This window comes from Penicillium psychrofluorescens (genome assembly GCF_964197705.1).
Source record: "Penicillium psychrofluorescens genome assembly, chromosome: 6".
Taxonomy (NCBI): domain Eukaryota; kingdom Fungi; phylum Ascomycota; class Eurotiomycetes; order Eurotiales; family Aspergillaceae; genus Penicillium; species Penicillium psychrofluorescens.
The window spans coordinates 2547979-2561678 of record NC_133444.1 but is presented as its reverse complement, the minus strand read 5'-3'; the positions used below and the strand labels follow the sequence as shown (position 1 = coordinate 2561678).

The 13700-nt window shown below is 54.0% G+C and overlaps 6 protein-coding genes across 6 annotated transcripts; 2 read left to right on the top strand and 4 right to left on the bottom strand.

The window, feature by feature from the left end:
• Positions 1–140: 140 nt before the first annotated feature.
• Positions 141–1814, bottom strand: PFLUO_LOCUS9438 (RNA helicase; the record flags this gene model as incomplete). The annotated part of the gene is made up of 1 exon (XM_073787265.1): positions 141–1814. One exon carries the CDS (start codon positions 1812–1814, stop codon positions 141–143), a length of 1674 nt encoding a protein of 557 aa, XP_073643438.1.
• An 874-nt stretch (positions 1815–2688) lies between these two features.
• On the top strand, positions 2689–6862 carry PFLUO_LOCUS9437 (Bud site selection protein bud4; the record flags this gene model as incomplete). Its single annotated transcript, XM_073787264.1, has 3 exons — positions 2689–2778; positions 2837–5510; positions 5562–6862. The coding sequence occupies 3 exons, from the start codon at positions 2689–2691 to the stop codon at positions 6860–6862; spliced, it is 4065 nt and encodes a 1354-aa protein (XP_073643437.1).
• Positions 6863–7338: 476 nt separating this feature from the next.
• PFLUO_LOCUS9436 (uncharacterized protein) lies at positions 7339–9282 on the bottom strand (the record flags this gene model as incomplete). The annotated part of the gene is made up of 7 exons (XM_073787263.1): positions 7339–7546; positions 7609–7996; positions 8044–8223; positions 8274–8538; positions 8591–8870; positions 9000–9113; positions 9167–9282. The coding sequence occupies 7 exons, from the start codon at positions 9280–9282 to the stop codon at positions 7339–7341; spliced, it is 1551 nt and encodes a 516-aa protein (XP_073643436.1).
• A 1060-nt stretch (positions 9283–10342) lies between these two features.
• PFLUO_LOCUS9435 (thioredoxin trx1) lies at positions 10343–10755 on the top strand (the record flags this gene model as incomplete). The annotated part of the gene is made up of 2 exons (XM_073787262.1): positions 10343–10365; positions 10431–10755. 2 exons carry the CDS (start codon positions 10343–10345, stop codon positions 10753–10755), a joined length of 348 nt encoding a protein of 115 aa, XP_073643435.1.
• A 319-nt stretch (positions 10756–11074) lies between these two features.
• On the bottom strand, positions 11075–11728 carry PFLUO_LOCUS9434 (uncharacterized protein; the record flags this gene model as incomplete). Its single annotated transcript, XM_073787261.1, has 1 exon — positions 11075–11728. The coding sequence occupies one exon, from the start codon at positions 11726–11728 to the stop codon at positions 11075–11077; it is 654 nt and encodes a 217-aa protein (XP_073643434.1).
• Positions 11729–12112: 384 nt separating this feature from the next.
• On the bottom strand, positions 12113–13465 carry PFLUO_LOCUS9433 (uncharacterized protein; the record flags this gene model as incomplete). The annotated part of the gene is made up of 1 exon (XM_073787260.1): positions 12113–13465. The coding sequence occupies one exon, from the start codon at positions 13463–13465 to the stop codon at positions 12113–12115; it is 1353 nt and encodes a 450-aa protein (XP_073643433.1).
• Between the last annotated feature and the right edge of the window lie 235 nt (positions 13466–13700).

Sequence of the window (13700 nt, the reverse complement as noted above, 5' to 3'; positions counted from 1 at the left end):
ATGCCAGCCCCTATATATCGTACACATCGCCTAGGGCATCGGGTATTTAGTTCGTTTTTCCAACCTGAAAATCAGCGCCGCTTATGATACAAATAAGTACGATAGTCGTTATACAAAATGCAGGATTAGATCGGATGCGATCAGATCAGCGCTTGACCGCGGAACATGCCCTCGCGGACTTCGCGGACCACGTCCTTGCGGTCCTTCTTGCCCACAAGCACAATACCACGACCACGCTTTCCCATGCGGCCGAGTCGGCCGAGTCGGTGGATGAAGTCGATGGTTGTGTGCGGCACATGATAAAGGACGACCGTCTTCACGGCCAAAGTGTCGATACCGCGCGAGGCGATATCGGTGGTCACCAGGACCTTGGTGTCGGGCAGACGGCGGGTGGGCCTGTCCTCTTTTTCCAGGACGAAGGGAATAGCCTTATCTTGCTTGCGGCGCTTGTTGTCCAGCAGGATCTCCTCGGAGGTTGGGGGGGTATCGACCTCGGTGAATTCGGCCAGGATTTCTTCATGTTTGCGAGAGCTGGAATCCCGGGATAATGACACCGCATCGATACCCTTGGACTGAAGGAACTGTGCTACTTCCTCGGCTTCCTCGCGCTCGTTGACAAACACGATGATCTTCTTCACTCGCGGCTCCATGTATCGCTCCAGCTGACCTGCAGACTCCTCGGGACCAGATTTACCGATCGACCAGATCACATCGGCGCAGGCGAGATTGCGATGTCCGCGGTACGGGTCCTTTTCGATATCCACCACGCCCAGCTGTACGCGGCGCGGGATGGCGTGTAGTTTGGGAGTTGTCAACCGCCTGATGTCCGGGTAGAGTTTGCGAAGTTGAGTGTCGAGACTGCGGGGGATGGTGGCCGAGCAAAAAATCAATTTCTTGAGAGACGGGGCGACCTTGTCGATGATCTCGGTGGTGGTGGGTCGGAATGATTTGTCCATCAGGGAATCCGCTTCGTCGAGGACCAGGTGGCTGACACGACTGAGGACGTACGGGTTCGTCTTGGCGATAGACGAGAGAAGATGCGGTGTCGAGACTAGAATGTCAATTCCACTCGGGTGGAAGAGCGTGTTCTTGATCCGACGCGGACTGAGGTTTGAAGCGATCATGCCAGACCGATATTTGACTGTATGGGCGAGGGCCTTGACCGTCGATCCAACCTGGGCCACCAGCTCCGACGTAGGGACCAAGATGATGACTCTCGGACGACCAGCATCAGTCATCGGTGCTTCCTCCGGCTCCAGATCGAATGTGCGGTTCTTCAGCCGTTCCTCTCGCTCCTTGGCCTTTTGTTCCTCAACCACCTTCTCCTCTTCCTGGTCGCGCACTTCGCCGCGCTTGGCCGCATCCACTACCGGAAGCAGGTAGGCCAACGTCTTTCCCGAGCCCGTTTCCGCCGCGAGAAGGTACTGGTCGTACTGGGGCTCGCCAGCCTCCTCCTTCTTTGCTTTCTTCTTGTTTCCAGATCCCTCGTCCAAGAGTTGTGGTATCGCAAGACGTTGGATCGGCGTCGGAGTGGCATTGGCGATACCCGGGAGCGCCTGGGAGAAAATCGACTGTCGCACGGCGGGCAATAAGGGGAAATTATCGAAGCTGGTGATGCTTGCAATCTTGGACTTGATTGCCGTCCGGCGGCCATATCCAATTGGCGCCAGCATTGTCTGCATTTTTAATGCCTTGTACAGTGGGCTTTCCTTCTTCTTGTCTGGTTGGTCGTCTTCTCCGGATCGCTTCTGCGCGGCTGCAGACCTGGCGCGCGGTGCAGCGCCTCCAACGCGTGGGGCCGTCGTTTGATTCATGCCAGAAAAGGGCCCCCTCCAATCTCTATCAGGCTTTGCACTTTTCAATGAGCTCCTTCCAGCATTCGGAGACAGGGCCATTCGAGATGCCTTGCGGCGCGTTCGGAGGGTGGCCATGGATCGCGTGGTCTGCCATGATGTCGGAAGCACGGAGGGCAGGGGGGGGGATTGTCGTGCGTGTCCGACATAAAAGACAGACGGAGGAACGAACGGGCAGAGGCATTATTCTGCCTGATCGTAGAGTGAAGAAGAAGTGAGTAACCACGAGATGATTCAACGAGAAAAAAAATAATGAGCCAGAATCCAATCCATTCCCTGACGCTAGTCTATTCTGGGTCTAGCCCCGATCAGCAGTCCAACGCCTACACGTGACCATCCTACACGTGATCCGCGCAGTCACCCCCCGCCTGCCGTTGCCCCAGCGACTCCCGGGCCCCCAAACAGTAACAAACCCACTCTCCGATCCATGGTATCTACCACAACAATATCCATAATCCAGATCCATCCCGATCTTCCTCTTGTCTCTCCCCTCCTCGTGTTGTCATCCCTTCCATCCCTTCGTCCCTGCGTCAGATTTCCATAAATTAGTGCGCTGTCTGACCCTCGGAAGGCGTGTTGACGCATTGGCATTCTTGCTTCGATCGACACTCCCTTGTACGCTTTTGCAGCGACTGTACAGCACCTCCTCTGCAAACAACTCCCACGCGGCTTGAACGAAAAGGTATGTTTGTTTTGACACGGATGGCATTACTCGACCTACTGTTGTCCCTGGTCGAAGTTTTGTATTGACGCAATGGCAGATATCCCTTTTCACCGTTTGTTTACTTGCTCAACACCTCCGCGCCCTGGGTTTCATACACACTCAGCATCAGCCATGGGTCTTGGAGCGGGCCAACGGCCACTCTCTGAAGTGAGCCCGATGGCGCAGCGACGCAATTCACCCAGCTGGAATCAGGTCTCAAAGGTAACGCGACACCCCCGCAACTTTCGCGCGATAAACAAACGGCTGACTTCGCAACCAGACACCCAGCGGTGACTCGGCTGCGTACGATGGGTCTCCCTTGAACAACTCCTCTTCCACGCTCCTTTTCTGGAAAGGTCGTGACTCTCCTTCTCCCTACAACAAGGGCAGCGAAAACCGAAACCCTTACGACCCGGAGGGCTCGTACTTTCCGTCCAAGCGACCCTCCCTGGAGGACCTCAAGCGTGTTTCACGGGTCAAGAACCACAACATGTTCCGCGAGAGCGGGCAAGAATACGATCCAACCCAAGTGTCGGTGCCACACCGGCCCTGGGCCGCCGAGCGCTCGCCCCAGCGCGAGAGTCTCGTCAACACGGCCAAGCCGCAACACGACGACAGTCCTGCGACTCAGACGCCTCGCCCCCCTTCTCCCAGTAAAGAACAACCTTCCCCGGGCAAGTCTTCCCTGTCCAAAGGAAGCCGGTACGGCAAGGCCTTTGACCCTCAGAGCGACATCTGGTCGGAGTTTGACAGCATCGGTCAACGTCATGCTAAGAGCGTGAAGTTTGACGTTGCACCTCCGCAGGTCAACGAGTACGAAATGACCACCCCAGATCCATCCTCTGTCGCGTCTGGTTCTCGTGAGAACAGCTACGATTCCGAGGACGATGAAGATATCAGCTTCGAGCACGAATCATCAGTCGAGCACGAGGATAGCTTCGACGCTTCTTTGGAGGACATCGAGAAGACCCCAGTTGTGCTTCCAGATGACTGGCGCTTCATGAGCCCCGCAAATGACGGGGAAAATGGAGATCCTTTCATTGAACACGTCGAGAGTCGCAGCACGAACGCCCATTCGGAAAGAGAGTCGGCTCAGCATGAACGAGTCGAGTCTTTTGACTCCAATGGCGATCCACGTCCTCTGCCGCCCTTGCCCTCTGTCAACCGCCTTTCTGGTTCTGGTCCCGCTTCGCCCAGCAGACTGGCTGCTGCTTTTGAATTGGGTAGTGGTTCCCAGCGCACCCTGCCGGCACCTCCTTCGCCGGCCTCTTACAGCAAGTCAGACTTCGGTGGCCGTGTGTCTCTTGAAGAACGCCTGCGTCTTATGATGCTCCAGGAGGATGAGACAGATGATGACGATAAAGAAAACGCTGCCCTCCGCGAATCGCGACTGAGGCCTTCCAGCCTGATGAAAGATTCCGACAACAAGGAAGCCGAGGAATCTCAGGACAACTTCTTCTCACCTCCCCGAATTTCTCGTGACTCCATTCTGAGAGACATCCGCAAAAGCGAGAGCTACGAGGAGGATGACAGTGAGGATGAGATCTCGCAGACGGCCTCTAGCCCTCACCATTACGATCATTACGACCCTGACGTCCCTATTCCCTCGCTGGAAAATGATGACGATGATGATAGCAGCAGTGTGATCGTCAAGGAGGAGGAGCACGAACACGATCTCTACGCGATTCCCGATTACTACAATCATCTTTCGGACAACAGTCTGTCTTCCAAGGATCCCCGAGCTCAATATGATCAAGACAGTAGCTACTCTCTTCACGACGCTGCGGGAAGTGACGGCACCGACTCTGGTCACACCACACCGGTGCGTGAGGAGCAGACTGAGCCTGCCGCACAGCCGAGCACGGGACTGAAAGACCTGTCGGAGAAGGGTGAAGCCAGGCCCTTGGATATGGTTTCTATTCGAGAGTCACTGGGACCGCGCCCCACTACCCCAGAGCAACAGGAGGAGCAGGTCTCCGAGCCTGGAACTCCTGACTCCGTCATTCGCCATCCCGTAGAGGATGAGGAAGACGAAGAGGAGGAGAAGGAAGAGAGTTCGTCTGATGAGGCGGTCCCTGAGCCGATTGCAACCGTCCGGGCTCCCGGTGCTGGTCTCAAGGTTCGGCCCTCGCTGACTCCGGCAGATTTGGTTTCAATGGCTGCCGCTCGTCGCAAGATTAGTGGCCAGCATGATGCCATGCCGCAGCTCACGAAGCAGATGTCGAATGAGTCAGGCAATTCGGACGAGACGGTTGTCGATTCTGGTCCCGCTGCGCCGCAGCTGGCCTTGCCAACTAGTTTGGCTCAGCGACAGCCGAGCTTGATGAAGCTGGACATCCCGTTCAGCATTCAGGAAGAAAGTCTTGGTTCCGGTCTCGACAAAGAATTTGACCGCGTTATTGAATCCCAAAAGGTGGCGTTTGAACTCGCTCTTTCCCAACTTTCTACCCATAAACCGCGACTCCCTCCCCCGGGAGACCCCCAGGATTCTTCTCAGCACAACAACTCACTCTTTCTCCCACAATTTGCTAACACTCGCCGTCCCAAACAGAGAGGTTATCTGATGCGCCAGAACACGAAAGTTATCATCGCGAGCAGTCGCAATGAAGAGCCAGCTGTCCCTGCTGAACCTGCGCCCGTCGACCCTCGCGGCACACGGTCTGCCGGCTCTTCCCCTCGCAAGGCCAGCCAGCAGACTTGGACCACGGAGCCTTGGAATGGACAAATGCGACGTCCTAGTGTGAAGACTCCAGCGGGTATTCCTAAGAAGAAGCCTGTTCCCTCGGGACCTGCACCGCCGCTCCCAGGCCAAAAGAGCAACGTTCAGGAGGCAACCGCCTCTACGGAAGAGACCGAGCCTCAGCTGGACGAAATTTTCGAGGAAGGTGAAGAGAGAGGCCGCCTCTTTGTCAAGGTTGTCGGTATCAAATACCTGGACCTCCCACTCCCGAGAGGTAAAAATATCCTTTTCTATTAATTAGACCAACCGCTGACATAGACGCAAGGCGAACGATCACACTTCGCATTGACTCTGGACAATGGCTTGCACTGTGTAACCACTGCGTGGTTGGAGCTGGGCAAGTCTGCTCCTATTGGACAAGAGTTTGAGCTCATGGTACAGAACGATCTCGAGTTCCAGTTGACCTTGCAAATGAAGCTCGACGAGAGCAAATTCCAGACTCAGGAGAACGCTGCATCATCGCCCTCTCGCCAGAAACCCTCAGCCCTCAGCCGTGTCTTTGCTTCCCCGCGCCGCCGCAAGGAGCAGCTTGACTTGAAGCAGCAGTCTCTGCAGAAGGCCAGGGATGTCAATGCTCCGGTTTACGAGCGACTTCGAAACCTCGTTTCCCGTGACGGAAGCTTCGGCCGCGCGTATGTCTCATTGAGCGACCATGAGCAGTATGCCTTTGGTCGGCCTTACACTGTGGACGTGGCTTGCTTCAACGAATGGGCTGTCGAGGAGACCCCCAGCAGCGTGAAGAGCAAGAAGAGTGCCACCAGCGTCAATTCCCAGCGTCGTCCGCCGTACAAAATTGGGAAGCTTGAGCTGCAGTTGCTATTTGTCCCCAAACCCAAGGGCAGCAAAGAGGACGAGATGCCCAAGAGCATGAATGCCTGCATCCGCGAGATGCGTGATGCTGAGAGTGTTGCAACGCGCACTTGGGAAGGCTTCCTTTCTCAGCAAGGTGGAGATTGTCCGTTCTGGCGTCGTCGCCTCTTCAAGCTTCAGGGCTCCAAATTGACGGCCTTCCACGAGACCACGCGTCAGCCACGCGCAACAATCAACCTCGCCAAGGCCGCCAAATTGATCGATGACCGATCTTCTCTTACCCAGAAGCAAACAAGCACCAAGGGTGGTGGTCGCCGCAAGTCCGCCTTTGCTGAAGAAGAAGAGGGTTACATGTTTGTTGAAGAAGGCTTCCGCATCCGCTTCGCTAACGGCGAGGTGATTGACTTCTACGCCGACAATGCCGCAGATAAGGAGGGATGGTTGCGAGTCATGTCTGAAGTTGTTGGCAAAGGCTCTTCTAGCAACGGAGCAGTCAAGGCTTGGGCAGATTTTGTCCTCAAGCGTGAGCGCAGCATGCTGAAGCCGAGACGTCAGACTACCACCGATCGACTGCCTGCCCCCCCTGGCCCGCCTTCACCCATTGCGAAGCGGCCTATGACAGCAGCTCCACCTCTCAAAGGACCGGCGGCGCAGGCGCCCCAGTCTCCTCGTCCACGACACAAGCACACCTTTTCTCAGCCTGAGGTTCGCGGCACGGACTCCCGACATCAGAAGACTCGCTCCTTGATCTTCTAATATGTGTCTGCGCTTCTAATGGCACTTCAACGCTCCCATTCGCTTCTTCTGTCCATGATGCCAAGTCGTTACCATACAATACCTGCTCTTTGATCCCCTTGTGGGATGTTCATCGCATTGATCCCCCCCCCCCAAACTTTGGATTTCTTGTTTCTGAAGGCGTTGGTGAATGATGCGCTCTGTTTCTTTTGTTCTACTTTCTTTTCTGTCGAGACTTGTCTTCTCTGTTTCAAGACCTGCTCAAAGCAGATGAGAGAATGTGTCTGCTCCATGGGTGATATGACAAGTGTATGACCCCGAACCCAGGACAGAAGATCTTCTCATGACCCTTGAGCTTCCTGTTGTACGTTAATGCTACATACGCCTTACTCTTCTTTCCTTCGTCAGTTGATAATTGAGTTATTTCTTTTTCCTTATCCTATGCTCTGCATTGATCGCTCTAGAAAAAGTATTTACATGTAGTATCTCATCATCGACTAACTCCACAAGATATTGATCTTCGACCACCGGGACTTGGGACCCTCTGGCGGATCAGGATCGTTCTCTGCAATCTCTACAAACCTCGCGACGGGCGATTCATCTAAGGAGACAATCTTGGTACGATACCAGATCTTATATCCAAAGTAGAGAGCGGCGAAGATACCAATGTCAAGATAAGCGGAGATGAATGTCTCGGTTGACCAGCTGTGACAAACCAGTTAGTTCCTCGTATTTCATCCGAAACCAGAAGAGTGAACTGAACTTACTGCCCATGAATAAAAGTGGTATAACCACCCGTCAACAAAATAATAGAAAGCGAAATCAGGGTCATCCACGCTGCATACGGCTGAAAGGGCGCTTTCCATGGGAGTCTCGTTCGAGGAATACCCTGCTTCTTCATGGCGTAGTAGAAGCGCAGATACGTAGTGCAGATGACCAACCAACTCATGATTTGCGCACACGCCACTAGATCTTGGAGCCACGTGAATACCGTCTCGGCCGTGGCGCTGACGGACATGTAGCCTAGGGCCATCCACATTCCGATTCCGAGGACGCCCAAGTACGGCACGCCCCAGCGGCTAGTGCGGGCTAGGAAGCGCGGAGCCTGGCCCTCCCGAGCTAGGCCGTAGAGAATGCGGGAGCCGCTGAGGAGAGCTGCATAATGTTAGTACGTCCTACCCGATAGTTGGATGGGGACACACTTGAGTTGCCTGAGCTCCATGCGCTGGTCAATACGATTGCATTGATAATGTGAGGCACTACCTTCACATGGGAGCGGCTTGCGGCGATGAGGAATGGCGATTGGGCGGCTGTGCCGGTGCTTCTCAATAGCATTTTGTCGTTGGAGGGAACGAGCAGGGTAACCATGAAGACAGATACGACTGGAGCATGTTAGATACTGGAATTTGGAAAGGGTGGAGGTAGGAAATACTATAAAATAGTGCGACTCGGACGAAGACTCTTTTAGCGGCTTTGGGAATATTTCGTCGCGGCGCATGTGTCTCTGCTGCGGCCATGGAGATTGTCTCGACCGAGGAATAGGCATACGCGGCGTTGGCGAAGACAGACCAGAACCCCATAAAACGGCCCAATGCTCCCGGAACGCCGAGATACTGAACAAAAGGCCCAGGGTCATTCCAGTATTTAAAGCCGATGGCTCGGTGATCGGGGCCGCCTCCTGCGGTGAGTACAATGCCCTGGGCATATTAGCATACCATAATCAAATGAATTTAGAGATGAGTCTAGTACCATTATATTCATGCCGACAACCAGACAGACCTTCAGAATGGCAAATGTGAACTCCACTTCTCCGTAGATACGAACAAGAAAGATGTTGCTTGCAAAGAGAATTGCGCTGAAAATTGTCACCCAAATGGCATTGTTGATAGTCACCCAGAACTGAACGATCACTGCCGCCGCAGAGATCTCAGCGGGGATGGAGATGAGATATTGATAAGTGACGTTCCAACCTTGCGCAAAGGAGAAAGCAGGGTCCACAAAGTAAGCAGCAGGTCGGATAACACCTCCACTAAGGGGAATAAGTGCGCTCAGTTCTCCGATGGAGAGCGTTACCCCCGAGATCAATATCCCCATTATTGTATATCCCATGCTGCGGGTAGATTAGGACTTGTCTGACATATATGAGATCAAAACATACAAAATACCTGCTGGCCCGGCATCGGCCAACGCTCGTCCGGAGCCAAGGAAAAGTCCTGTTCCAATTGTGCCTGCTAATGCGATCATCTGAATGTGGCGCTGCTGCAGACCCTTTCTGCATTGCCAGGTCAGAAATGAAAGATAAAACGACCTGAATACTCCGCGAACCTCAGATCTTTCACCTCCGCCATCTCAGGAGCATCTGCTCCTTTGCAGTCTTTGGCCTCTTCAACATCATAGGGCTGGGTGCCAGGCACTGGGGTATTGACAATATCGTCCGCCATCCCTCCAGTAAGCTGTGCTATTAAGGAGATTTTAGTATAATTGTGGAAAGAGCTTTTCAGAGTAATCAGGGCCCTGTAGCGTTCATATGTCTTAAAGGTCTAAGATAAATAACTGGGAAGATAAGATAACCCACGAATAGCGTGGGCAGCGCTGTAACCCCTGACCGAATATACGTGGGGGTGATATGGGAAAAAAGCCCGTGAACGCAACCATAAATGCCAGGCTTGCCTTCTTGGGGTATTTGCTAGCATTCGAACCGGACAGGTGGAGGGGGTTATCGGAGGGTTACCGAGTGCTCTGCGCCGACCCAGTCTTCTCTTTGCGGGGAAAAGGGCTCGACCACCGAGATTGTCCAGATCGGAGAAAATCTATTACTTGAGAGGATCCACTGCTTTTACGATAAGCAGAATAGAGGGGAATTGAGTTTGGACAGGCGTGGACTTTTGCTTGTTCTTTCGAACCAGATGGTATTCCATCTACTCAACACAATAATCGTAAATGGTTCCACGGATCCTAGCTATGAAGTGAGCTAGCAAGCATCCTTGTTGGAGTTGTGACCGCTTAATGTATTGAATTAACAACTATCGGGCACGGATATGGTAGCGTTTGCGATAATTGGTCTCCGGAAATTGTAATTTCTTACTTAGAAGGAGGCCACATAAGCATTATTCCGGGTGGCTACGTTAGATGACCATCCATGGTCTCGGCGTAACGCTGCCCAATCCTTGACGGGACCTAGTCATGTGACCATACAAGAATGTGGAAAAAGCCAATTCTGATGTCGAGGCAGCAGTCTGATATTCCCTAGATAGACAATGAGGTGCTCACAAATATAGAAATCAAGTCCAGATGTTATGAAGAGGCTGCTTTGAGTTTGTGTTCGTGTTGCTTCCTGCCTCTCGCCTGGTGGCGTCATCGACTCTGTGATACTTCCAAGATTTGTGATGCCATCTGGTTACATAGCGAGGGATTGTATTACAAAAGCCCTCCCAAATCTTCTTTCTCTCACTTCATCGTCGGCAGCCCTTCCTCAATTACTGCGTTCCGCCTACATTCACCATGCCAGTCAAAGAAATCACCTCGTACGTCCCTCCCGAACCCGAAGTATATCTCGGACCCACCCACTCACTGACAACCCACTACACAGACACCAAGACTTCAACGAGGCCTTATCCGCCGACGGCAGCGTAGTGGTTCTCGACAGCTGGGCGAAATCGTGCAAACCATGCGAAGCCATTGCCCCGGTGATGGAAAAGTTCAGTGAGGAGTTCGCCGACGTCAGATTCTACAAGATGGATGTGGACGCTGTCGACGATGTTGCGCAGGAGCTGGGCATTAGCGCCATCCCGACGATTCTTCTTTTCCGGGATGGGCTGAAGATCACGGAGGTTGTGGGGGCTCATACGAAGACTATCGAGAGTGCGATCCAAGAGGCGCTTTCTTTTGGGATTCATGGGGTTGGGGAGACATAGGCTGCCTAGTTTTGAGGGTGGGGTGGTCACTAGGGGGTCTGGTAGTAGGGGGGAAAGTGGACAGATAGGCTGAATGTGGAGATTGAATCTGGGATAGTAGGGTTGATCTTGCATGGCCATCGGACTGGAAGTTGTACCTGAAAATCTAAATAGCCATGATTTATAACCATATCAGGATTCTATTCTATTCTATGACATCTATTATATGACAGTTTAGTACATGTCCGCTCATCTCAAAATACGATGACGCTAATTGCGATGCACAAAATAGCCAGGTCCTAGGTAGCAAACTTAGGGCTTCCCAGCAATGACACTCCCCTTAATCCTCCGTCGGCACCGGCTTCTCCAATGGCCCCGGACGTGCAAAGAAAGTTGCAAAAAAGTTCCCAATATTAGTCGAGCGCAGACCCATGAACCAAAACAAAGTCAGCCCCGTAACAACAATCTCATCATGAGCAGCCTCATCGTTCGCCTTAGGACCCAGAAACTCAATCTTGCCGACCTTTTTCGTCGCCCAGATATTTATCGACCACCTTGCGACGGGATTCTGGCTCTCGTCGACACAGACAAAGTCCCAAGTCTTGAAGCCCGAGCTGCTCGTCCAGGTCATCGTCATTGGCACCTTGGGATTGTCGGAGTAAATGTATGAGTGGTACGTGTATTCTCTTTTCCACCGCTTCAGGGCTTTGAGCGTGCGCTTCTGTCCGTGGAGCTCGTACTCGGTGTCGATTTTTAAGGTGTGGAGAGTTCCCGTGCCAATGGTTGTAGTCTTCTGGTCATCACCGATGGATTTGTACTCTATCTGTGGCTTATTCATGTGATGGAACCCGACCACGTAGATCGGTTTGCTCTCCGGGTCGCTAGCTTTGGAGATAAAGGCTTTCCATTTCCTCCACTCGAATTCAACGTTCAGGGCGTGAGTCTCGGTCTCGGTGGAGACGATGGAAGAGGGATTATTTGCTGGTAAGGGCATGGTGTATGCCTGGGAGAGAAGACAGTGCAATTGAGCTTGATTTAATTGTGTAGAGAAGTGACGAGGAAGAAGTAAAAAAGCTCACTTTGTACTTAGGAGTCGCCGGGGGCCAAAGACGCGCAATGCTGTGGGCGGGTTCGCCTTGACCTCTCGGGTAACGATTACCGCTAGTCAATCGGGGAAATTATCGCTAGCCCTATAGCATCACCGGTGACCGTCTTTACTTCTACAGTAGAAAGTATGTATATCTGCGATCAGAAAGCCCCTTAATTCTAATCTAGACAGTGATAAATGAGTGTGAAATTGTACAGAGAAGACGGTCCCAAAATCCAGAGTTGATAACAGCTTGTCCTAGTCACTCCAGATCCCAAAAAATCAAAAGACTTAAGCCAGCATGGCGAGAGCGATGCCCGCAACGATCATGCCGAAGGCCGAGCCCGAGGCGCGGGTGGCCGCGTTGGCATTCACGGTAGGGGAGGGAGAGCCGGAGGCCTTGGCGGAGCCGGAGGCCTTGGTGGAGGTGGCACCGGCAGAGCTGGAGCCCTTGCCAGTGGAGCTCTTGCCACCGTTGGCGCTGGAGGAAGAGCCGGAGCTGCTGCCGGTGGAGGTGGCCGAGCCGGAGGTAGAGCCGTTGCTGGACGAGGTAGAGCCGCTGCCAGACGAGGTAGAGCCGCTGCCGGAAGAGGTAGAGCCGTTGCCGGACGAGGAAGAGCCGTTGCCGGACGAGGAAGAGCCGCTGCCAGACGAGGAGGAGGTGCTGGGGGAGCTGGAAGAAGAGCCGGCAGACGAGCTGGACTGCTTGGGGCAGGTCAGGTCGAACAGAGGCTTGGTGCTCAGGGTGGTGCCGACGATGCCGAAGCTGGGGTTGGGAGTAGCCGAGGAGTCGGCGTCCTGCAGGGTGTACCACCAGGTGTTGGTCTTGCCGAACAGGGGGCAGCCGACCTGGTCCCAGTACTGCTTGGCGTTGGCGATGGAAGCGACACCCTGGTTCTCGGTCGAGCCGCTGACGGGCCAGCCGGTCTCCGTAATCCAGACCTCCTTTCCACCAGCAGCGGACTTGGTCTTAGCGACGGCGTCGTTGAACAGCGACAGGCCATCGTCGATCGAGTTGGCCATGGTGTTCTGGAAGAACGGGTAGCCGTCGAAGCCGAGCCAGTCAACTGCGTCGTTCACGGCCGAGTTGGAGCTGTTGACCCAGGAAGTCCAGGTGTCGACGTGGCCGATGGGGGCGCCGCTCAGGCCGGTACCCTTGATCACGGAGCGAACCTGGTTGATGTAGTCGACCAGCTCCTCGGGCTGGACACCGGGGCCGGCGTCGGACTTCTCTCCCGTGGGCGAGTTGCGGTAGAGATCCTCACTGCCGACCGAGATACCAACCACCAGCTTGGCGAACTGGTCGTCGTACTGGCTGATGGCCGACTTCAGCGCAGCCAGCTCGTTGTCAATGTTGCCACCGGAGGCCCAGAGACCCAGGAGCAGGGTGGTCTCTGACGCGATGGCGGCGGGGATGGCCGAGATGGGGTCGTTGGTGGTGCCGCCCTGGATCATGGTGTACAGACGGGCGCTGTTGAATCCCGAGGCGCCGACGAGGCCCTGAGCGGTCTTGAAAAGTTCCTGGAACTGCGACTGGGAACGGCTGCTGCCATCGCCGTTGGTGCTACCGTAGTTGAACCCCTGGAGAGCGGCCTGAGACGTGCCCAGCGACAGGGCGAGGGCCAAAAGGTTGGTGAAATGCATGATGACTGTGAAAGAAAATACAGAGAAAGAAGGAGACAAAAGAGTGTCGTGAAAGGGGGTTTTTTTTTCAAAAAAAAAGAAGAAAAAAAGCGAGAGTGGTGAGAAAATGGGAGAGTTGGAAGGAGAGAAGAAAACAAGCCACAAGGACAGACACGTTTAAAAGGGCACCGCACCAAAATCTAGACTTACGCCACTGAGACAGGGGTACGGTGGGTCACGGTGGAGCAAGGCCGCG